Below are 24,801 nucleotides of genomic sequence, written 5' to 3'. Positions count from 1 at the left end.
GCTTAAAAAAAGGCCTGGATTGTTTCCTAGATACACACAATATAACTGGATACTAACATAGGTAAAGTTGATCCAGGGAATATCTGATTGCCTCTTGGGGAATCAGGAAGGATTTTTTTTCCCAGCAGGAGCAAATTGGATCATGTTTTGCTGAGTTCTGGATCAATGGTGGGTATAGGATTATAACTTTTTTTTTTGTTCGAACTGGATGGACTTTTGCAGCCAGACTAACTATGTAACTATGTGACACCGTTAAGCTACAGAGAGGGGCTGCTCTGCCCTGCAGTCCACCCAAATTACCGGATACCAGAGAATGCCACACTATGGACAATGCTTGAGGTGGACTAACATCTTGTAGAGGTATGCCTGCACCATTAGCTTAAAGTGATACTAAACCCAAAACCCTGCATTCACTATATCTTGTCCCTCACACCACACAGAACATTTAAATTCAATTATTGTAGTAAATATAAACTGCTAAATACCTTTTCTCATCAGCAGTTAGAGCAGTCTTGTGACTTCAGCAGAGCACTGGTTAAAGCTTGTAGGAGTTTTTTTTTTCTGCTCTAGGAGGATGTGAAACCTCTGACCCTCTGTCTGGACAGTGCTGATTGGCCCTGTTCTGATCACATGCACCCTCCCAGGAAAAAAAAAAACGCTCTCTAGCAATACACACTAAACTGAGCATGTGCATGTGACCACAGGTTCAGTTTGTATCAGGTGGTCATTTCAACAAGAGGAGGGGCAGAGAAGAAAGGATCAAACAGCCTTTTTACATAATGCAGTGGATTAACCCCTTAGGTTCCACAGTGAGTATAACAAGCATGCTTTACTGCATATACAGACTGATTTTACTGTTGTGGGTTTAGTAACACTTTAATTAATTTAGGGAACATTAACCTTACTGTTGGACTGTGCTGAATTTCGGTATGTAAAAGTTGCATCAACTGCATGCTGGTTTCTGGCGTATAAAAGAACTTGGATGAGTAAAGCACATTGTGATATGAAGCAAGTCCGTTACAGAGGGTTAATTAATTAGACAAGTGGAAGAGGAGTGCAGTTGCTATGAGTATCCTAGTAATGGTGTGAGGTATACAGCAGCCTGTCATGCAGCATGGTACCTGGCAGGGTAGAGGGACTTCCGGTAGCAAGAGGGTTGGTGATCTGGCCAGGGGTGGACTGACAACTCATGGGGCCCCCAGGCAATAGGGGATCATGGGGCCCCTGTGTCCTTGCCCAAACTCAAAAAAGCCTATGAAAAAGGTACCAGGGGCATCTCATGGGGCCCCCTACTGACCCCGGGCCCTCGGGCAGTGCCCGAGTTTCCAAATGGTCAGTCCACCACTGGATCTGGCTTCCTCCTCAGCAGTCAGTATCCCATATCAACCAGGATCGAACTTGCATTACAGAGATCCACAAACAGCCACATGGTACAGGAGAGATTAAAAGAGCTAAGTGAGAGCACTCATGAGGTCTGTGCAGGGGCTTAGCGGGACCCCATTCTGTCACTGGGAACAAGGTGGCAGAGGTACGATGGATGGGTGGAGAAGGCACAGGCTCAGCGGTGTCTCTCCTAAATGTGACATGCTACAAGAAGGTGTGTAATGAAAAGGGATGGTACACGCATATAGGGACTCTAGTAGCCACAGCTGTACACGGTATATGGCTCATCTCTAAGTTGAGTACCACCCTATGGCTGACTTCAGCTGAACACTACCCCTCCTGGTCCCGGGCATTGATGAGCGCGTTCAAATAACCAAAGGTACCCCATGTGCAGAGCGTGCCCACAACCTGGCGAGCCCACCTCAAAAATGGCATAGTCAGATCAGCTCAGCCAGCTATATCCTGGGAGAACAACTGATCTGGGACTATTGTCACGCTGAATCTTTTTCGGCAGCTCTCAAGGTCAGAGACAGATACTGCAAATATGGCTGATCTGAGACATCAGTGTACCATGATATTTAATACATACTGAACATTTGCTGTGAAAAAACATACAGCCATGTTAAAATCTGTTTTAGTGGGGAAAAATATGTCTATTTTTTTTATTAGTGACAATGCCACTGAAGGCTTGATAGCTATATTGCACATCCATGTAAATCTCCCTTTTTTCTTTTATGCTTTGTTTGTCCGGCATTGCACAATGTTGTAAATAGCAGTAGTTTCATCATAGAAAGGCACAAGGAACTTGTAGCAACTGTTCACCTTGCACAAATGTCAGTTTACAAGACAGAAGACGAATCTAGCTGTGAAAACTGGCAAGCAAGATCAAAATCGGTAAGTATGAATAATGCTATCCATTATGAATTTACAAGTATGGTTTTATCTGTTAACTTGTCTGCAAGTATATTGTTAAATGTGATCTGAAAACCTGATCCCTATAAATCATAATATAACCAAACATCATTCTTAATTTATATAGTATATAATGTCACTAGTATTAATGTATTTTGCTTATACTGGTTCTGAATCACATACTTAAAACAATTCATAATTATGTCAATGTTTAAACCCTCGTAAATGTGTTTTATGAAAAAAAAATGTGTGTGTTAATATATTAAATATTGTTTTAGTAATGTGCAAGTTATTTTTAAATAGCTTTTATGGCATTGTACAGAATAAGCAATGTACAGTAATATTCACATATTGAACAACAGGATGCTTTACAATATTTTGGGGCAAAAATGTAGTATATTCTTGCCCTAAAGCCAAATAATCTTGGCAAGTTCTTATCTAATATCAAACCCCAATTTACCGAGGTCAAATTTGCTCTGAACTTGTAATTTAGGCAGTTTATGAAACAAAATAATATTTAGTCTACAAATAACAAAGATGTTACTATGGAATCTTGTGATCACAAAGCTCTGGCACCTCTTTGGAGGGTTGACAACAGGGTTGAATTCCGCAAAAGAGTGACATCACCTGCCAGTGACCATTGCACTAGCTGACACCAGAGGGGGGAGAGTTCCCCCCCAGGAGTGAGATTCGACTTTTGTGATTGCGTGACCACATAAATCTAAAAGGTATTTAAACTACACATGCCAGGTCATGGGGAGAAGAGGGGAGGTAAAATTGAAATGCTTGTTTATTACTTTACCTTTCCTTCTACTTTAGGTTGATATAGAGCAACTCTGTGCAGAGTAGGGTTGCCGCATCATCCCTTTAGGGCTCCATGCACAATAACTCACGTTTTTGCATTAGCGTTTAGCGTTTTTTAGCATTTTTTTAACCAAAAAAATAAACAATTATTGCTAAAGAAACATCCAAATATGCTGGTTTGCCTCATTTTACCACATTTTGTCACATTTTTCAGCATTAGAGTGTTTTTACAGCTAAAAAACTCCTCTAGAAAACCCACTAGTTCTGGGTTTTTTTCCAGCCAAAAAACACCCATGACAAATATAATGATTACAGTCTATGTGTGCATGGACACATAGGATAACATGCTGGGGAGCTTATTGGGTGTAGAAACAAATGCCTAAAGCCAAAAACAGCCGCTGTACAAATGTCCAGTGTGCATGAGGACTTAAACTGAACACATTAATTACACAGGATCTGTGGCTGATTAAGATGGTAATTAAACTCACTTAGTGTCTTATCTGCAATAAATTACAACCTGTGTAATTAATATGCATTCAGTTTTAAAGGGATGAGGTGGCAACCCTAGTGCAGAGCAGCTGGCAGATGCGTGTGCATCCACCTCACAGCAACGTGCAGACAGCCCATAGAAGTGAATGCAAACACATGGCCGACATGGACACAATCACATGTCAACTTCAACATGTACGTGCCACTGCTGAGTGTGCATCCACATCTATGGACTGGCTGCATACAGCTCCGAAGTTAATGCAAATGGATCAGTCAGTGGTTGGGATTAATTATCTATCTAAATGAGCCAATAGTACAACATGTGTACAACAGCTACATGCAGCTAAATACACAGATGACATATAAGGTGTTTTACATATTAGCCACTTGCCTACCGGGCACTTATACCCCCTTCTTTACCAGGACAATTTTCAGCTTTCAGGGCTGTTGCACTTTGATTGACAATTGCGCGGTCATGCAAGATTGTACCCATATGATATTTTTATCATTTTTTTCTCACAAATAGCGCTTTCTTTTGGTGGTATTTAATCACCGCTGGGCGCTTTACTTGTTGCGCTATAAACAAAAAAATTGCAAAAAATTTGAAAAAAAAAAAGTTTCTTTGTTTCTATTATAACATTTTTCAAACAGGTAATTTTTCTCCTTCACTGATGTGCGTTGATGAGGCAGCACTGATGGGCACTGATAGGTGGCACTGATGGGCACTGATAGGCAGCACTGAAGGGCACTGATAGGCAGCACTGATAGGCAGCACTAATGAGGTGGCACGGATAGGCAGCACTGATAAGCGGCACTAATGAGGTGTCACGGATAGGTGGTACTGATAGGCGACACTGATGATGGGTACTGATAGACAGGTTTGATAGGTGGCACTGACTGGCATGACTGCTGGGCACTGACTGGCGGCACTGCTGGGCACTGACTGGCACAACCGCTGGGCACTGACTGGTGCCACTGACTGGCAGCACTGCTGGGCTGCACTGATGGGCACTGGTGGGTGGCACTGGTGGGCACAGGTGGGTGGGCACAGGTGGGTGGCACTGCTGGGCACAGGTAGGTGGCACTTCTGGGCACACTTGTGTGACACTGCTGGGTGGCACAGGTGGGTGCACTGCTGGGCACAGGTGGATGCACTGCTGGGGACAGGTGGGCGGAGTTAGTGGGTGCACTGCTGGGCACAGGTGGGCGGAGTTAGTGGGCGCACTGCTGGGCACAGGTGGGCGGAACTTGTGGGTGGCACTGCTAGGCACCGATCATCAGTTCCCTGCTCTAAAAACTGCCGGTTCTCGGCAGTACTTTCCTCACGATCTGACAGCATGAGGAAAGTGCAGCCGAGAACCGGCAATTGTATTTCCCGGTGATCAGTGTGTCATTGGACATGGCTGATCACGTGGTAAAAGGCCGCTGTGATTGGCCTTTTACCACATCACGTGATCAGCTGTGTCTGTCGGACACAGCGATTACGGAGATCGCCGGGTGCGTGCCCCCAGGGACGCGCAGGAGAGCGCATTCTGGAAGGACGTCATATGACGTCCACCCAGAACTGGCCGGCTGCAGTGCAGCCGTCATTCGGCTATTTGCGGTCGGCAAGTAGTTAAAGGATTTATATCCTTTCTAAGATTTGCACTGCTATGCCACACAGTACAGTCCTGTTTGGCAGGAAAAAAGACCTGATTTTTCTCTGATGTAGTTCAATAACACTTACAGATCTGCTCATTACAACCAGCTTGTGATTGGATAGTCAAAGGAGAAGCATCAGATCTATGAGCTCATCCTTCTTTCACTCTGCACTCTCCTCTTATAAGTCTGCTCCTTGCAGTACAGTACTACAAACTGACTTTTTGTGATGCTTCTTCTTCTCCTAGTCCTCTTCTTTGAGCTTTGTTGTACAGGAACTGTAATTAAATGGCCGTTAAAATGTCAAAATGAGATATTTACACTGCTTCCATTAAATATAGACCTGCATTCATTTGTGTCTTTTATATCACCCTGAAGTTTAGCTGTAAGAATTCCAGAATATTTAATCACTTTCTCGATGTCTTCAAGTGGATGTCACAACTTTAAATGAAAATATCGGGTTATTACCTGTCTAATAAAATTCATCTTCTGCCTTCTTCTGGGTGTAGACCCTAATATACCTGAACAAATAATGCCACCAAAGAGATCTCTCCCTGTATAGCTATGTTTATTTTATTCAGTTGACCGCTTTAAGTTTGTGTGCTACATGGTTGGAGGATATTACTGCATAGGAGGACAATATGGGGCCTCCCATGCGTTTCTTATATGCTAGATGGCTCTGTGTTGGTCTCCCTGAATTCCACCACTTACCCAGATCTGCTAAATCTGAGAAATCACCCCTTCCTTCCACAACATGAGCAGCTTTGGCTTGAACAGTAATAGGAGACATTAAACCTCATGTAACTCTTATCACAGTATATCATTGTGTTGGCATGGGGAAACCACATACTGTCACTTCATTTTGATTACTTGTGTCAAGTATTAACATGATGTTACTGCTTTATGTGTGAATTAGTGCCCCATCATGGCCAGAGCCCAAATTACTTCACTGGGCCACACACTGGAAGGATAACATCTTTTCACCTCCCAGTGACACCTCTCCTAGCACTGACTACAGAGTCATTTTCCTCCACCAGTTCCCTACATACGTTACACTCTAAACTTCAGCCTGAAGGCATTGATGAAAGCTTTTGTATATTTCATAAGGGCTCACACATCTGTGGTCAAGGTCCAGACCATAGGAGGATTCCCATATGCAGGTAGCCCTAACTAAGGGTCAGTTTTTAGGGCTCATACGCTGGGTTAGAACGTGTGCATGTAGCATATCTTTCATGGCACTGATGCACTAATTGGTAAGGTGTGTTGGGGTGCAATTCATGAATTGCAGTGCATGAATGGCACTGCACTGCACCAATGCACATCACCGTGCAATGCGACAACACTCTTGTTATCATAGTGTGATGCTATCAAGCTATTAATGTTATTTTTATCGTGTGTTAGCTACATTTTATATTAGAAATAGACTGGTGCTATTATATGGTGCAGACATGTAACAGTGGAACTGAAACTGTTACAGTTGTAAGGAAACTGGAAAGTTAATCATGTGGTCTGTTGTGGAGGCATCATTACTAACAGTATCCTACAGACTGCAGTAAAACATTGCATCACTTTAACCACTTCCAGACCGGACACTTTTACCCCCTTCCTGACCAGGTCAATTTTCAGCTTTCAGCGCTATCACACTTTAAATGACAATTGCGTGGTCATGCAACACTGTACCCAAATGAATTTTTTACCATTTTTTTGACACAGATAAGCCTTTATTTTGGTGGTATTTATTCACCGCTGGGATTTTTATTTTTTTTGCTATGTAAATGAAAATGTCCAAAAATTTTGAAAAACAGTGTTTTTTTAATACAGTTTTGCAAATAAATAATATTTCATCATAAATCTTTGCCAAAATTTATTCCGTTATCTTTTTAGTAAAAAAAAAAAAATCCAAATTAGTTTATAACCAAAAATTATAATTTTTAAACTTTTTTTTACATTTTTATTTTAATTTTTTATATTATTTTTTTATTTTTTTTTTTAACATACTGCCACCCTAGCAGTACAGTGTCACCATGGTGACACTGTACTACTTGTGGGGGGTGATGAAGATTTTTTATTTTTTTTTTACACTGATTGCTTTTACACCCATATAGGATGTAAAAGCAATCATTTCTCCTTCTCTCTGTCTGCATTCTTGCACTCATTGAGAAGTACTGAGTGAGCTTTGATTGGTCAGAGCTTGTCACATGGTACAAGGCTGTTGTGAATAGCCTTGTACCATGTGACCTCTGTGATCATTCACAGATTTCACACGTAGTAAGCAATGATGTCACAAGTGACATCTTGCTTACTACTTTGCATGTGATCACTGATTGGCCAATCAGTGATCACATGATCGGGACCTCGTACAGAGCTCCCGTCCGACGATCAGTGTTTCACTGTGTCCGGAGGACACAGCGGGCACCGGATCGCGGTACTGCGCGCTCCCAGGGAGCGTGCACATGCAGGGTGCGTGGAGGCCGTTTATAAACGGCTACCCGACCCTGCACTGCCACCGTCCGGCCGTTTATATACAACGGCCGGTCGGGAAGTGGTTAAACAAACATTGCATCACATCCTTAACTGCTTCACGACTGCCCTATAGCAGAAATACAGCTAGAGGGCGGCAAGGTTGTGCAAAGTCATGTGATTTTGCATTTCCGGGTATGGGGCACACGCGCGACCTGCCCGCCCCGCCATTTGCGGCCGTGGCTGTCAATCACTGGGTCCCGTCTGGTTATTACTCGCCTGTGCCTGGAGATTTCCGAGCATCTCCGACGAGGAGTAAAACTGTTTTGTTTACTAACAGTTCTCCCTGTCTGCTTGGGCACACTGCTTTGGATGGCTATACCTCCATTTGTAAACACTATAACTTTCATGTAAACCAATTAATTTACACGTATTGGAATTTTTATTTCGCAAAGACCTGTAGCAGAATGCATTTTTGCCTAAATTTATGCCGAAATTTGATTTTTTAATTTTTTTTTACTGGACATGTTTAATAGCGAAAAGTCCAAAATATTGTTTTTTTCTCAAAATTGACGTTTTTTTTTTAATAGCACAAAAAATAAAAAATGCATAGGCAATCAAATATCAATAGATCAAATAATCAAAAGAAACCTTAATTAATGGGAAAAAAAGAATGTAAATTTAATTTGGGTGCAGCGCTGCATGACCACGCAATTGTCAGTTAAAATAACGCAGCGCCGTAACGCCAAAAATGGCCTGGTCAGGAAGGGGGGTAAATCCTCAGGAGGGCAAGTGGTTAAATGACACAAATATTACAAAAAACATAATTTTTAGTCTCTACATAAAAAAAGCATTAAAAAAAGTTTATCCATTGTCTTTTAAGGTTCTCATTTGTCCAAGGCATGGTACTTCAATAGCTAGTCACATTTAACTAGACTTGTTGCTCAAATTTAGAAGGCATTTCAAAGCTTATTCAAGTTGCTTCTTCAGTTCTAATGAGTGTCAGGAAAGTACCCAAGCTCTAATACCCACACCATTTGTTAACATATGAAGCCTTTCTGACACCATAGATAGTATTGTGTATCTAGAACTGGGTGGTTCCATGACCTTCACGCCTGTCATCTTTAATTTTTGAACAATAATATCTGCCTTTTCATGGTGACTGTTCATGACAAGGTGTTTCTGCTACTCATTAGAAGTGAAGAAATGGCTGGGATAAGCTTTGAAACATCTCCAACAAATCCAGTTGAATGTTACTAACTACCACTAGAGATTGTGCAATGAAAATTTTAAAGGAAATTTGTACTAAGGCTATGTTCACACTAGCCTTGTTTGCAAGCGGCAGACAGGCGTTTGAGAAGCGTTTTTACTGTTTCCCAAACGCCTGTAAAAATTCTGCACGTTGCAGCGTTAGCGCCGCGTTACGTCGCGGCAAAACGGATGCCTCTGGTCAAGTCAGGAGAAGTTGAAGCCTATTCAAGTCTATGGTGCCGCTCCGCAAACGCCCGGCCGGCGTTTGCGGTGCGGTTGTGACGCGTTTGCGACGCGTTTGCGGGGCGTTTGCGGAGCGTTAACACCATTCAAACTTCATTATAGGCGTCTGTGGGGCGTTTTGTAATGCTTGGCAAACACCTAGCAACCGCCGCTAAACAGCACATGCGGCCTTTGCAGTGAGGTTGCGACGCGATTGCGGGGTGTTTGCAGAGCGTTAACACCATTCAAACTTTATTATAGGCGTTTGTGGGGCATTTTTAACGCTCGGCAAACGCCTAGCAACCTCTGCTAAACCACGCATGTGGCGTTTGCGGAGTGTTAAAAAACGCTCTGCAAACGCCGAACCAACACTTGTCAAACGCTATAGGGGCGTTTGGCAAGTGCTGGAAAAACAGTCAAGTGTGAACGAGCCCTAAGAGATATATGGAGCCTCCTATTGCTGACCTCCTTTTGAGAATGTTAGTTATGTGTACAAGATCAAAATTTTCAACGTCACAGACCGAAAACAAACATTCAGCAGGTGAAGTCAGTTAGACTCCTAATCATTATAGCCATTCAGGTAAATGATTTCATGACATTGCTTTAGCATTACCACCAGGAAATTAGCACATTTAGAAGGAGAAGTTAGCAGTGGTAACCTGCATACTTTCCTCAGTGCCAATCTCATGTAGCTATCTTTTTGTTGGGATGTAATTTGTATATGGCTAAGGTTTGATACCCTGGCCATCATGCAATGGTGGTACAATTCAATGAAAGTGTTATAAATTCTATAAAAGTCTATAAATGTAAACAGTGAACTAATAAACGAAAACTGAATGGACTGAATGCATCTTTAAAACTGTAACAAAGGGGGAAACTAACTTGAAAACAATATAATTTTAGTTACTGAACTCTTTCTTACAGGGTAAGGTCTTCAACTGAAGATTCCACTAACTTCAGCTGACATGCCTGGAACCAGAAATTATTTAACGTGTAAGTTGATTTTTATGTTCTATCTTCGACTAGTGGAGATATTAACTAACATTTTTATTCCCAAATGTTCTTTTACTCTGATAATACTTCCACCAAGCACACTACTGATTTAAACCCATAGAGTGGGAACAAACAATGGCAAAATATTATTTTATTATTATTACTATAATTATAGTCATATTATTATTAAATATTATTTCCATTCATTTAATCCATATTATTGATATAATTTATCTATATTATAAGTTCCATGTTTATCTATTTATAGATTTATTTTTAGCATGATTTACATTGAATATAATTCATAGTTTTTATTCAGTTATCATCCTTTTATACAGATATTTTTTTTATACTTATTAAATTTATCATTATTTCTCTTACTTCATATACAGTATACATTACATCATAGTTGTCACCATGCTGCTACTAACACAATTATAATAGTATTACTGATAATATCTATATTTTATTATTATCATTATTTTATGTACACAATTATCACTGTTAAAACACAATCAAAACACTATTATTATGATTAATATTATTAACCAGTATTACAATCTAGTATTCACATTTTTTTTAAATACACTCTTAATGAGTCTGTGCCAATTTTAAATTTATGCACAAAAGATACACTTTAAGTTTCCATACTCTATATTATATCTTTGATATAAAAAAAGATAATACCCACTCTGTGCCAAATGAATTATATATATATATATCCCCACAACCTCACTAACACCCCATTCCCTCTCTCTGACCACAACCTGATTACCTTCTCTATCTCCTCATCCTCCAACGCCTACCCCTCCAAATGTCACACTACTACCAGCCGTAACCTCCGCAACCTCAACCCTGCCCCCCTCCACTCTGCAGCTGATCAACTCCATGACAGCATCCTCCCCCTGTCCTGCCCTGACTTGGCTATGACTGCCTACAACAACACGCTGTCAACAGCCCTTGACTCACTAGCGCCTTTAACCACACACAACATCAGACCCCGACCGCTCCAGCCCTGGCAGACTGATCACACCAAAACCCTCAAACGACACAGTCGTGCCCTGGAGCAACTATGGCGCAAAACAAAATCCCAACAAGCCTTCACCCACTACAAATCTGCCTTCCACACCTACACCTCTTCCCTCCACGCAGCCAAACAAGCCTACTTCCTGACCCTCATCAAGACCCTCTCCTCCAATCCTCGCCGACTCTTCTCCACCTTCAACTCTCTACTCTCGCCACCCCCACCTCCCCCCAGCACCTCACTCACCGCCCTTGAGATTGCCAATCACTTCAAAAACAAGATTGACACAATTCGCAAGGACATCGCCGCAACTCACACGCCCTCTCAACCCGTCCCCTCTCACACAGCTACCCCCTCATCCCCCCTCCCCCTCGACATAACCTGCAGGGACTTCGTCGCTGCTCAAACTCCCTCCAACCCCGTTCCCCCTCACTCAGCTACCCCCTCATCACCCCTCTCCCACGGCCCCACCGCTGCTCTGACCTCCACTTCCACCCCACCCTACATTCCTCATACTGAAGCTCCCCCAACACTCCGCACCTTTGACCTTACTACCATCGAGGAAGTCTCCAAGATCCTCTCGGATGCCCGCCTCACCACCTGCCCCCTCGACCCTATCCCCTCACAACTCCTACGACCTCCCTCCCCCTCCATCCTACTCTCCCTCACCCACATCTTCAATCTCTCCCTCTCCTCTGGCACTTTCCCCTCCCCTCTGAAACATGCACACATCACCCCCATACTTAAAAATCCCTCCCTGGACCCCAATGACCCGAACAACCTCAGACCCATCTCCCTGCTCCCATTTACATCTAAACTCCTCGAGTGCCTCGTCTACACCCACCTATGCTCTCACCTCAACGACAACCACCTCCTCGATCCCCTACAGTCTGGCTTCCATCCCCTACACTCCACCGAAACCGCCTTACTCAAACTCTCCAACGACCTTCTAACCGCCAAAGCTAATGGCCACTATTCAGTGCTCCTACTCCTTGACCTCTCTGCGGCCTTCGACACAGTCGACCACCCCCTCCTCCTCAAAAAACTACACTCCCTCGGACTCAGAGATTCTGCTCTCTCCTGGCTCTCATCCTACCTGTCACAACGCTCCTTCAGCGTTACCTATAATGCTACCACCTCCCCCTCACTCCCCCTCTCTGTTAGGGTCCCTCAAGGCTCTGTCCTTGGGCCCCTTCTCTTCTCCATCTACACCTCCTCCCTTGGCCAACTCATACACTCTCACGGCTTCAACTACCACCTCTATGCCGACGACACACAAATCTATCTCTCAACTCCCCACCTCATCCCCTCGGTCTCTGCCCGAATCACACACCTACTGAGCGACATATCAGATTGAATGTCGCTCCACTTCCTTAAACTGAACCTCTCCAAAACCGAGTTTCTTGTCTTCCCCCCAGCCCGGACCCCACCCCCCATTGACTTCTCCATCACATCCAACAACGCCAATATCAAACCCGCCCTGCAGGCCAGAGTACTTGGTGTCATTCTGGACTCCAACCTATCTTTCCAGCCCCAAGTCCAATCTTTAACAAACTTATGTAGACTCCACCTCCGCAACATTGCCAAAATACACACGTTCCTAACCCCAGAAACCACTAAACAGCTCATCCACTCCCTCATCATATCACGACTCGACTACTGCAACTCCCTCCTCACTGGCCTGCCTCGCCACTGGCTATCCCCGCTTCAGTCGATCCTGAATACGGCTGCCAGACTCATTCACCTTTCCAACCGCTCCGTTTCCGCCACCCCCCTCTGCCAATCCCTCCACTGGCTTCCGCAACGGATCAAATTCAAAATCCTAACTCTGACGTACAAAGCCGTCCACCACACTGCCCCGAACTACATCACTGACCTAATATCAAAGTACCGCCCAGCACGCACACTCCGCTCCTCACAAGACCTCCTTCTCTCTAGTTCCCTGGTCTCCTCCTCCCATGCCCACCTCCAGGACTTCTCCAGGGTGTCACCCATCCTCTGGAACTCCCTGCCCCAACCCATCAGATTATCACCTACTCTTCTCTCCTTTAGGCGCACCCTGAAAACCCATCTCTTCAGGGAAGCCTACCCCACCCCCTGCTAACCGACCTCCTCCACTCTTCCTACCACTCCATCCCCCACAGCTATCTCCTCCTGTGCCAACATCCCCTCCCTCCTAGATTGTAAACTCGAAAGAGCAGGGCCCTCAATACCCTCATGTTTTGCATTGTATTGGTATTCTGTTCTGTCCCCCTTTGTAATGTACAGCGCTGAGCGAACTATTGGCGCTTTATAAATACTGTATAATAATAATAATATACCCTTAATGAATCAAATGATAAAAATATGTAAAACACTATTAACCAAACTTGCTGCTTTACTTAATAAACTCTAACAAATATAAAATAGATTACGTCTTTAAGTCTACAATACCTCATATAGTACAGCATAGTGATATACCTCACAATAAAAACATTTAAAGTGGTCTTAATAACATTAAAGTCAATGAATATGTAAACAAAGATAAAATTACAATGGTCTCCTGAGCTTACATACAAAATGAATCCAATAGTGATACAAAATGTTCAATAAATAGATGTGCACAGAAACAAAGGGGTTGATTTACTAGAGAGTGCAAAATCTGGTGCAGCTCTGCATGGAAACTAATCAGCTTCTAGCATCAGCTTGTTCAGTTACTAACTTGTCCTCCAGAGGATTTACCCCCCTTCCTGACCAGGCCATTTTTTGCAATACGGCGCTACGTTACTTTAACTGACAATTAGGCGGTCATGCAGCGCTGCAAAAAAATGAAATTTTCGTCCTTTTTTCCCACAAATAGAGCTTTCCTTCAGTGGTAATTAATTGCCTGTGCGATTTAAATTTTTGCGCTATAAACAAAAAAAGACCGACAATTTTGAAAAGAAAACAATATTTTTGACTTTTTGCTATAAAACATATCCAGTAAAAAAAATGAAAAAAATCGAATTTTATCTTAAATTTAGGTCAAAATGTATTCTGCTACATGTCTAAAAAAAATCCCAATACATGTAAATTAAATGGTGTACGTGAAAGTTACAGCGACTACAAATGGTGGTAAATACACTGGAATTTTTTTTTTATATATATGCTAGTAATGGTGCCGATCAGTGACTTATAGCAGGAATGCGGCGGGCACTCTAACACTGGGGAGGAACTAACTGCCACTGATATCCCCAGTGATCAGTGCTAATAAAAAGCAGTGACACTGTACTAATGACACTGGGCAGGAAGGAGTTAACATCTGGGGTGGTCAAAGGGTAAACTTTGTGCTGTATGCTGTTTCACAGTATGCTGTGTGTGTGCTTTACACTGTAAGCACACTGCTTTGTATTTCTCTGCTATACAGAGCCATACAAAGCAGTGTGCAAGAGCTCACGGGAGAGAACTGTATTGTTTACATACAGTTCTTTCCCCCCGTCGGTAATACTCGGCAATCACAGGTAGCCGGCGAGTAATCACCGGCCAGGACCCAATGATTGACAGCTGAGGCCGCGAATGGCAGCACGGCTAGGGTGCGGGTAGGGCACATGCATGGCTCATGTGCACACCCAGGGGTGGACTGACAACTCATGGGGCTCCCGGGCAATAGAGGATTATGGGGCCCCTTTGTCCTTGCCCAAACTCAAAAAAGCCTATGAAAAAGGTACCAGGGGCCCTCGGTCAGTGCCCGAGTCTCAAAGGTCTCATGGGGCCCCCTACTGACCCCGAGCCCTCGGGCAGTGCCCGAGTTTCCAAATGGTCAGTCTGCCCCTGTGCACACCCTACCCGGAACTGCAAAGTCTTGTATATATACATGATTTTACGCACCCCTGCCGCCCTGTAGCAGTATTTCTGCTATAGGGCGGAGGGGAAGCAGTTAAGCAGTTAAAAAAAATGGAAACTGATTGGTTTCTGTGCAGAGCTGCAGCACATTTTGCGCACTCCAGTTTTAGTAAATCAACCACAAAGTGTCCAGTTCATTTTTTTATTGCTCTCTTCTGTGAACAAATATCATGCATCTTGCAACAAAAAGACTTTCCACACTGTGATAAATGTCCTCCTCTGCACTGCCCCAAAACATTCCACAGTGGTCCCTTTCACCACAATAATCAGATCCGCACTCACCAGACTAAAATACCTCTCTTTCTCAAAAAAAGGCACACAAGCTCAAACTGTCTCACAAGGAATCAAGGAATCCTCCGCTGTCAGCATGGATGGCTTCTCAGGACTCCAGACCGCAGTGTCTCCCCTCCTCAATAGAGTGAAAACAAGCTTAAGCTGTTTCTCGTGGAATCCATCTCTGCCTATGATATTATATTTGTTCACAGAAGAGAGCAATGAAAGACTGAAGTGGACACTGCTTCTGTTCACATCTGTGTATTGAACATTTTGTATAACTATTGGATTTGTTTTGCATGTAAGCTCAGAACACCATTGCAATTGTATCTTTATTTAGGTTTTCATTGACACTATGCTATTAGGATCACTTTATGTGTTTTTTAATGTGAGGTATATATCACTGCGCTGTATTATATGAAGTAATATAGACTTTTTATAGTATAAGTTTTTTTTTATTTTAGAACTGTGATGCATATAAAAGTTATTTATTAGTGTGATATTTATTTTTTAGTTTCAGTCCTGACGAAGGGGCAGAATGTAGCCTTTGAAATGCGTTGGAATTTATACACAATTTATGTGTAAAGTAAAGCTACCTTTTGGGCTCAATGCATCGATATGGCGCTTCAGTTCTAGGTTTACCTGTCTAAATTATTATCTTATGGTATTATTACATTCAAATTGATAAGTGCTACTAACATAATATGTGAGATGTTCTGTGTAAAGCACACATTAGTGTTTTCATGATGGGCAAAAAAAGTTGTAGTACAACTACTATATCATTTAAGAGCTAACTAATTTGCTAAGAACTGCAAGTATTCAGGTCACAGAAACCAATTCAGATTCTAGCCCATGAATGCCTAGGCAAATTTACTTACATAATTCACAACCACAGGCTTGTCCTTTTTGTTGAAGACCTTTAAGTTTCCTGTTTTATCTCTTGCAGTGCTTTTATTGTGGAGTTTGACTACCTGGTACATAGGTAATGTATGAATGCATTCATAATGAAATAAGGCCCTTTTTTTGCCTTGCTTTCCTTAAAAACAAACAATGGTCTAAATGGGCAAGATATCCACAATTGTGCTTTTTTTTCTTTTCTTCAGTCTTAACAAATCAACTTCTTTGACCATGTAATAAATGATGGATACCATTCAAATTAAAGTGATTCTAAAGGCATATATATTTTTCTAAATAACAAACATGTCTATACTTGCTCTATGTAGTTGTTTTGCACAGAGCAGTCTGGATCCTCCTCTTCTTGGGTCCCCTGCTGACTCTCCTAGCTCCTCCCTCCTGTCAGGTGCCCCCACAGCAAGGAGCTTGCTATGGAGGCACCCGCTGCTCTGTGTGTCCATTCACACACAAAGCCATGGCTCAGCCCCACCCCACCCTCTCTTTCCACATTGGCTCAGTTGCTGTGATTGAAGCCAATGAGATGAAGGAGTCCTAGGATAGCCGAGACTCCAGTGCACATCGCTGGATCGAGAAGGGCCTTAGGTGAGTATTAGTGGGGGCTGGGGAGGATACTGCACACAGAAGGTTTTTTACCTTCATGCATAGAATGCATGAAAGCAAAAAACCTTCAGCCTTTACAACCGCTTTAAGAAAGTCACCTTTCTCTAATACAATTAATTTAAATCAATAAAATTAATAAAATCTCTTCCCTTAATAAAATTGGTAATAAGCTTAATATTATACTTGCAAGGCCTATAAAAAAAAGGGCCAAGAGGTAACCCCAGCAAAAATAGGCATTGCAGCATCAAATTATCAGGATGTTATTTAATATGTGCCAACCTAAAATGTGTTTTCTGTGACTTACATGTTATCAGGTACCTGTGGTGGGCTCAGCCAGCAGGGCACTCAACCTAGGGCTGGGGCTACTCAGGTAATTCAATTTATTTTCTACTGAAAGATTAAACCTCTCATTGACAGTCATCTCACTTAAAACAAACATAAATGGGTAACTTCACTTTCGTGGGGAAAAAAATGTAGCAAAAAAAAAAAATAATAATATAACATATACAGTTGCTACATAAGCCATATTGAAATGTAAGAATTGCCTTTCCTTTTCAATCAGCATTGTTGAATTTTCTGTAAAGTTCAATATCAATGCAATATGCAATATGTCAGCCTGGATGCCTTCTGTACCCAGTTGGTGTACAGATCTTCCTCATAAATGTAATTTTCTGCTTGTGTGATTGGCTCACTGATTTTGCCAGATCTCTGCACTAAGATACAAGTCAGATGTTAGGTATCCTCTGTACCACAAATTTAATTTTTGGTGAGATACTCCCAAAGGATTAATACATTTTAAAGGGATGCCGACACGGTAACTTTTCTCATTTGAGCACTGCAAGTGCATCCCTAGGTTGGGAAGAGCAGTGAGGCAATAACACGCAGGAAAAAATAAATATTATGGGGTAATTGTGCACACATACAGGTTTCCAAGTTGCAAGGAAGAGACATTAATATTGGGCCAGCCTTGTTGCCTGGAATGATTCATATGTAACATCTAGAGCAGGGGTGTCAAACTGGCGACCCTCCAGCTGTTGTGAAACTACAAGTGCCATCATGCCTCTGCCTTTGGGAGTCATGCTTGTAACTGTCAATCTTGCAGTACCTCATGGGACTTGTAGTTTGGCAACAGCTGGAGGGCCACTAGTTTGGATGCTCCAGGAAGAGAAAGACAGAAATGTGTATTTGCTAACTACTCCAGCTAAACTATTTATGATCGGTGATTAGCTAGGATTATCTGTATAATGTTATAATTACCTAGCCTAGGCTTGAAGGTTTAATGATGGCTATTAAAGTGAGACAGGGATGCGTAATGTGTTAATCTCTGCTAAAAGAGAAGTATGGGAAACACTTTTTTTAAAAATCATACTTACCTAGGTGGATGCAGCATTGGTCTGATGCTGCATCTGTCCCCTGACAGCTCTAAGGATGAGAACTCAGCTCATCGGTGAGTTCTCACTGCCTCAGTGAGCAGAGAGCGGTGACTGTCTGCTCTGCCCCCTCCCCATGCTCACTGGAGTGCCGGGCTATGGAGGGGGCGAAAGCGGCTCACTGAGAGGCTGAGAGCCAGGTGCTGCTTCAGACTCTGGGGTGGATACCGACCATATGGTCGCAATTCTTCCCAAGTCTGGACCGGCTCTGCGACATCAGCCTACAGCAAGCTTCAGCCCACTGTCAGCTTAAAACGGGTCACAGGAGTGCAGAACTGCACTCCTGTGCTTCATAGGAGAAGTACTGCCAAAAGAGCTTTGGTTGTACTTCTCCTTTAAGGGGGTTTATGTTGGCTGATCCAAAATTGCTCAGTGAGAATTGTAGATCAATATAGATGTTTGTTAACAGACATGAGCATGACAAGCATATACTGGCATACTATAGTGTTCCATTAACCATAAAACATCAGAGTGCAGCGCTTAGAAAAATAAATATGTGGTTCAAAATAGTAAAGAGTCAATAAAGTATCAATAAAGTATCCACAGTGTTTCACTGGAGAAATGCGAACTTCCATAGGTTAGTAGACTCCTAGTAGACTAACCTATGATTGAAACTGATGATGACTTTGTTGACTTGCCTCGGGGCTACAACTACTTGGTAGATTTCTCAGACCTTTCTTTTCCTACTGAAAGACCAAACCGTGACCATCCTTATGAAGAAGGCTCCTATGTGGAGCTATCATCCCCACAGAGAAAGCACTTTGCCACCCTGAGAGGAGGTTTTTGTGTGGAGCACCTGGCTGACCTTAAGGGGACCCCTGGACCTGACTAAAGAGTCTGTGATGACCCACCGTGAGGGAAATGCCTGCTGCCTAACCTCTGATGTACCCATTACCTGGGATGCTTGATCATACATGCGCATAACCCATGCGTTTCCGGTGAGTACGCATTTCTGTTATTTGAAAGAGTAAAGGCCGTGGAAGTTCGCATTTCTCCAGTGAAACACTGTGGATACTTTATTGATACTTTATTGACTCTTTACTATTTTGAACCACATATTTATTTTTCTAAGCGCTGCACTCTGATGTTTTATGGTTATATTGTTATTTTGGAGGCATTGTGGTTGCCTGAAGTGTTCTAGCTGCTGTTATTTATAAGAGCGCTCACTATCCTTTATGCTGAATTTATAGTGTTCCATTCCAGACCTCCTGTTAAGGCATTTTAATTAGATATTTACAGATTTAGCAAATCCCTGTCTATTAGTTATCTGCTAAGTAGTGGTAAGCAGAATAGTTGATGCTATTCTGAACGTCTTTTGAAGTCTCCAGTCCCTTCGCACCCCATTTTACCAAGTTAAATGACTATGGAAATGCAATCTTGGGATTATATTCTGAAAGAGGAGGTCACAGATGCTCTGTCTCCTATTCTAAAAAATGTCATGGCTGACCTGTGTCCTCTCACCCAGTTTTTGGGGTGCCCAGTTGGCATTATCATCACACCAAATGCTTATGGTTAAGTACAAGCCTAGTCAAAACCTAGCTAAACTTAAGCCTAGGCTAACTACCCTGTAATGGAAAAATGTGTATACTTACTTAATCTTAGTGCGCTCTGGTCCAGTCATGTGATTGGGTCCCAGCACTGGCTTCAATGTGGAGGAGGCACAGCAGCATAATAAGTAGGGGTGACATCACTGCCCAGGCTTTGCAGCCATCGTCACTACCCTCTCCTCTCCCTTGAAGCCGGTCACTGAGGAAACCATGTGACCAGACGTAGATTAGGTAAGTATAGACATCTTTCCTTTACAGGGTAGTTAGCACAGGACTTAGAATGAGGGTGGGACTAGGCTTAGTGGGGTTAAGCATAGTTAGGTTTTGACCAAACTTCTATTTTAATGTTATATGCTGATTGCAGCAGTTTCTCTGCTTTCAATTACTTTTTGAGATTACTGGTTAATTTTCCAGGAAGGGAAAATGGTAGAAAGAAGCGGCAGCGCTGGAATGGAGTGAAGGTAGCAAAAATGGTCTGATTGGGAGTATAGAAAAGTGCTCTTCTCTTGAAGTCACCTTTATTTGAACTTTGCTTTGACTTTAAGACAAGATAAGGGGTTCTTTAAATTTAGAGTGGTGCATGGATTCTTCTCCATGTTTTAAATATGCCCCTATCATAAATGTTAGCAGATCTTTTTCTTACATGGCAAATACTTTGCTGTAAACCAGTTGGATATTCAGCCACTCAAGGATCTAGGTCTTTTTACCACTTTCTAGGAGACTCTGCTGGATACATGGCCTAAATTTACAGGTGCATTGCCTCCTCCATCAGGTTTTGTGTTTTCTTTAACTTCAGCAAGGTTTTGTGAGGTTTGTCAGATATTTTAGGTAAAAAAAAACTGTCATTTTATATAAGCACTTCTTAACCCCTTCACGCCTAAGGGTAAAACAAATCTTAATGCTTAACCACTTGCTGACCACAGATAGCCGAATGACGACTTCACTGCGGCCGGCCACTTCTGGGAGGGCATTATATGACGTTCTCCCAGAACGCGCCCTCCTGCGCGCCCCTGGCGATCTCCGTGATCGTTGTGTCCTACGGACACAGCTGATCACATGAGGTGGTAAAAGGCCAATCACAGCGGCCTTTTACAACGTGATCAGCCATGTCCTTTGACACAGCAGATCACCGGTAAATGCAGTTGCCGGTTATCGACTGCACTTTTTTCATGCTGTCACAGTGTGAGGAAAGTACTGCCAATAACCGGCAATTGTCAGAGGAGGGATGGGGATCGATCATCAGGGCTCTGATGATCAGTGCCCTGATGATTGGTGCCCAGCAGTGCCACCCTCCAGTGCCGCCCACCTGTGCCCAGCAGTGCCACCCACCTGTGCCACCCATCAGTGCTGCCCAGCAGTGCCGCCAGTCAGTGCCCAGCAGTGCTGCCAGTCAGTGCCACCCATCTGTACCCATCAGTGCCGCTTATCAGTGCCCATCATTGTTGCATATCAGTGGCAGCTCATCAGTGCCGCCCATCAGTGCCAGCTCATCAGTGCCAGCTAATCAGTGCTGCCTGTCAGTGCCCATCAGTGCTGCCTATCAGTGCCCATCAGTGCTGCCTATCAGTGCAGCCTCATCAACGCACATCAGTGAAGGAGAAAAATTACCTGTTTGCAAAATGTTATAATAGAAACAAAGAAAAAAATTTTTTTTACAAATGTTTGCTCTTTTTATCTATTTGCAAAAAGTGTTGCATGACTGTGCAATTGTCACTCAAAGTGCAACAGCGCTGAAAGCTGAAAATTGGCCTGGGCAGGAAGGGGGTATAAGTGTCTGGTAGGCAAGTGGTTAAGTAACATTTTGCAACGTTGACATGTGTTAGTAAAACCGTACATATTATCACAACTACTTTGTACATCCAGGTGAATTATACCTTGTTTTTTTCAGGACAAATTGGGCTTTCATTTGGTGGTAAATAATAATGGAGATCTCCTGAACTGGCCCAAAATAGTAAAAAAATATATATATTTGCTTTAATTTAGCTATGTGGTTTTTTTTTTACTACCATAATCTACCACCAAAGAACAACCTGATATAAATTCTCCAGATCCTAGATTGTGCATTGGAATGTGAGAATACAGTGCTAGAGGGAACAAGTTGAATTCCTCATGAGGATGCAAAATATATCTATATTGGAGAAAGTCATGTTTCTAAAATTACCCTTCAAAGAATAACCTACAACTTTATACTAAATAGAACTAAAATTTTAAATAATTGTGTGAAATATTTAATTCGGTAGTATTGGAACTTCTGAGTATTTTGAACAGCCCAAAATCAGCACTAAAATGATTGTAAACCCTTACCTTAAACAACCCATTCAGTTTAAAATGGAAATGAAAGCAACACATATAACATTATGGGGGAGGGGGGGTCAGCAGAAGTCTGATCATCAGAGGAGAGCACACTGAGTTCCCAGCACAGCTAGAGAACTGACCACCCAACACCAGGGATTTCATACAAAGGAAGCAATACATCTTTGAACAGGATACTTTTTCATACATGAAGTGTTGGGATTACATATTCTTTAACCACTTCCTGTCCAGCCCATGTACATAAACGGCCGGATGGGAGCGGTGCAGGAGCGGGTGGCTGTTTATAAATGTCCTCCCCACTTCCCTGCCTGTGCACGCTCCCTGGGAGCGCCCAGCACCGCGATCCAGTGCCCGCTGTGTTCGCTGTACGGGACCTCTGTGTGAGGTCCCGATCATGTGATCACTGATTGGCCAATCAGTGATCACATGAATAGTAGTAAGCAAGATGTCACTTCTGACATCATTTCTTACTACTATTGAAATCTGTGAATGATCACAGAGGTCACATGGTACAAGGCTATTCACAACAGCCTTGTACCATGTGACAAGCTGTGACCAATCAATAGGCAGACTGATTCAAGATGATAGAAAGGCATTAGTAACTCAAATAACCACGTGTTACAAAAAAAGGTATGCAGAATACCATTTCTGAATGCACAAGTCGAACCTTAAAGCAGATGGGCTACAGCAGCAGAAGACCACACCAGGTGCCATTCCTGCCAGCTAAGAACAGGAAACAGAGGCTGCAATTCGCACAGGCTCACCAAAATTGGAAGATTGGAAAATGGTGCCTGTCTGATGAGTCTCGATTTCAGCTGCGACATTTAGATGGTAGGGTCAAAATTTGGAGTAAACAACATGAAAACATGCATCCATCTTGCCTTGCATCAACAGCTGTGGCTGGTGGTGGTGTAATGTTGTGGGGGATATTTTCTTGGCACACTTTGGGTCCCTTAGTTTCAATTGAGCATCGTTTAAAAGCCACGGCCTACCTGAGTATTGTTGCTAACCACATCCATCCATTTATGACCAGAGTGTACCCATCTTCTGATGGCTACTTCCAGCAGGACAATGCACCCTGTCACAAAGCTCTGATCATCTGAAACTGGTTTCTTGAACCTGACAATGACTTCACTGTACTCCAATGGCCTCCACAATCAGGCAACATTATTCTTTCTCTTCAATAGTTCAGATCTTCATCTTTAGAGCTTTGGTTCTAATTGCTGATAAAACAAGATTATTGAAAATCAATATCAGAATTACAATAAGCTGAGAGGCAGTATTTTTTTTAAGTGAGTTATTTTTTTTATACAATACATTATCTGCATGCAAACTGATATTCTGCTTTATTTCCTCCTTTAAAGTTTTGTAACAGCTCACGACTTTATATGGTAGACTGCATAGTGTTAACCGCTTTCTTACTAAAAATGTATTTATACGTCAGCTGCTTTGGAGAGTGTCTCTACATATTCAGTGAATATCTGTTTGCCAAGGCAAAAACCAAGTCATATTTTTGTAGCTGCAGTGGTCTTACCAGAGCAGGTCTTGACAAAACCTCTGTAACACGGATCCAACCCACACGCACACGCCCACAGCGACTAGCTAACCAAGGTACGCACGTGCGTCCGTGACTTGGGGTAAAAGGGAATAAGGGGGACTTAATCTGAATATATATAAGACCAGCTGTGATATACTTTCACAGCCCACACTACCTCTGGCCACCACTAGAGGGAGACTCCACTCCAATCCAGCTGGCCGACCACACACAGGCAGATACGAATCTTATATACAATCTGGTGCACGCTAAGGGTTAAGGAGCAGCCTAGCAATTGGCACACCCTTATAGGATTCCTCCAGCTATCCCACAAGCTAGAACCCCGGTGTTAATCACTCTTCCACTGTCCGCACACCCTCTCACCAGACACACCACAAATGGTAGCTTGCCACCACCCAACAGTTGTATCTGCAGACTGGTCTGCTGGGCCACCACACACACACAGATCTCCATCTTGCAGATCTGTTACCTTTACAATCTGCAAGCAATCTGCCAACACGCAGTGCAATTGCATACAGATTGGCAATGAACTTGACCAAGCATATAAAGACACTGCAATACAATACAATCTAATTTCTCTGGAGATATGAGCCCGAGCTTAAGTACCCAGAAGTCACTTATTAATTTTATGATTTAGTATCCTGAAAGTGGGCAGTGCATAAAATATGTACAAAGTATAAAAAGTTACAGAAAATACAAAAAATACAAGAAGACACACAATTGGCTATTGATTATAAAATAAAAGGGAATAAAAAACAGAAATAAAACTTTTACCAAGAGTTATCCTGCGACTGGAGCAAGTCAGAGAAAGTCCGCGATCCGCCAGTCGATAGAACTGGCTCCGTACGAATCACACCGTCCATATCCCAGGTCCTCAATTTATGCGAATATGGACGTAGGCTGGACATTAGCCCTTGGCCAATCGACTGTGGGGGGTGTTCCTGTACCAGCCCACAGGACGTTCTGGGTACTGAAATGCCCAAAGTTGATTGGAACAGGAACAGTTTGAATCACCAAGTCAGGGATTGAATTTCCGACACCAGTGCATCAGTCCGATTCCGACAGTACCAATCACTGTTCAGCTGTCGCAATCAGGTGCCATATAACCATTTTCTGCATTTCTTTGGATTC

At 42.8% G+C, this 24,801-nt stretch overlaps 1 protein-coding gene across 1 annotated transcript in view; it reads left to right on the top strand.

The window, feature by feature from the left end:
• The first annotated feature begins 2,194 nt into the window (after window positions 1-2,194).
• The window catches only part of LOC149454877 (immunoglobulin superfamily member 1-like), a 56,676-nt gene continuing 34,069 nt past the window's right edge, over window positions 2,195-24,801 (top strand). Inside the window, exons 1-3 of the mRNA XM_089686955.1 lie at window positions 2,195-2,277; window positions 10,084-10,152; window positions 16,257-16,292. Coding sequence (XP_089543081.1) covers window positions 10,125-10,152; window positions 16,257-16,292 — 64 coding nt within the window. The 5' untranslated portion in view covers window positions 2,195-2,277; window positions 10,084-10,124. The remainder of the gene's footprint in view (window positions 2,278-10,083; window positions 10,153-16,256; window positions 16,293-24,801) is intronic.

The sequence above is a fragment of the Staurois parvus genome, unplaced genomic scaffold, assembly GCF_062004578.1.
Source record: "Staurois parvus isolate SC_StPar_1 unplaced genomic scaffold, SC_StPar_1.0 ptg000415l, whole genome shotgun sequence".
In the NCBI taxonomy this organism is placed as follows: domain Eukaryota; kingdom Metazoa; phylum Chordata; class Amphibia; order Anura; family Ranidae; genus Staurois; species Staurois parvus.
Note: the sequence above shows the minus strand (reverse complement) of the source record. Positions and strands in the feature narration are given on the sequence as shown.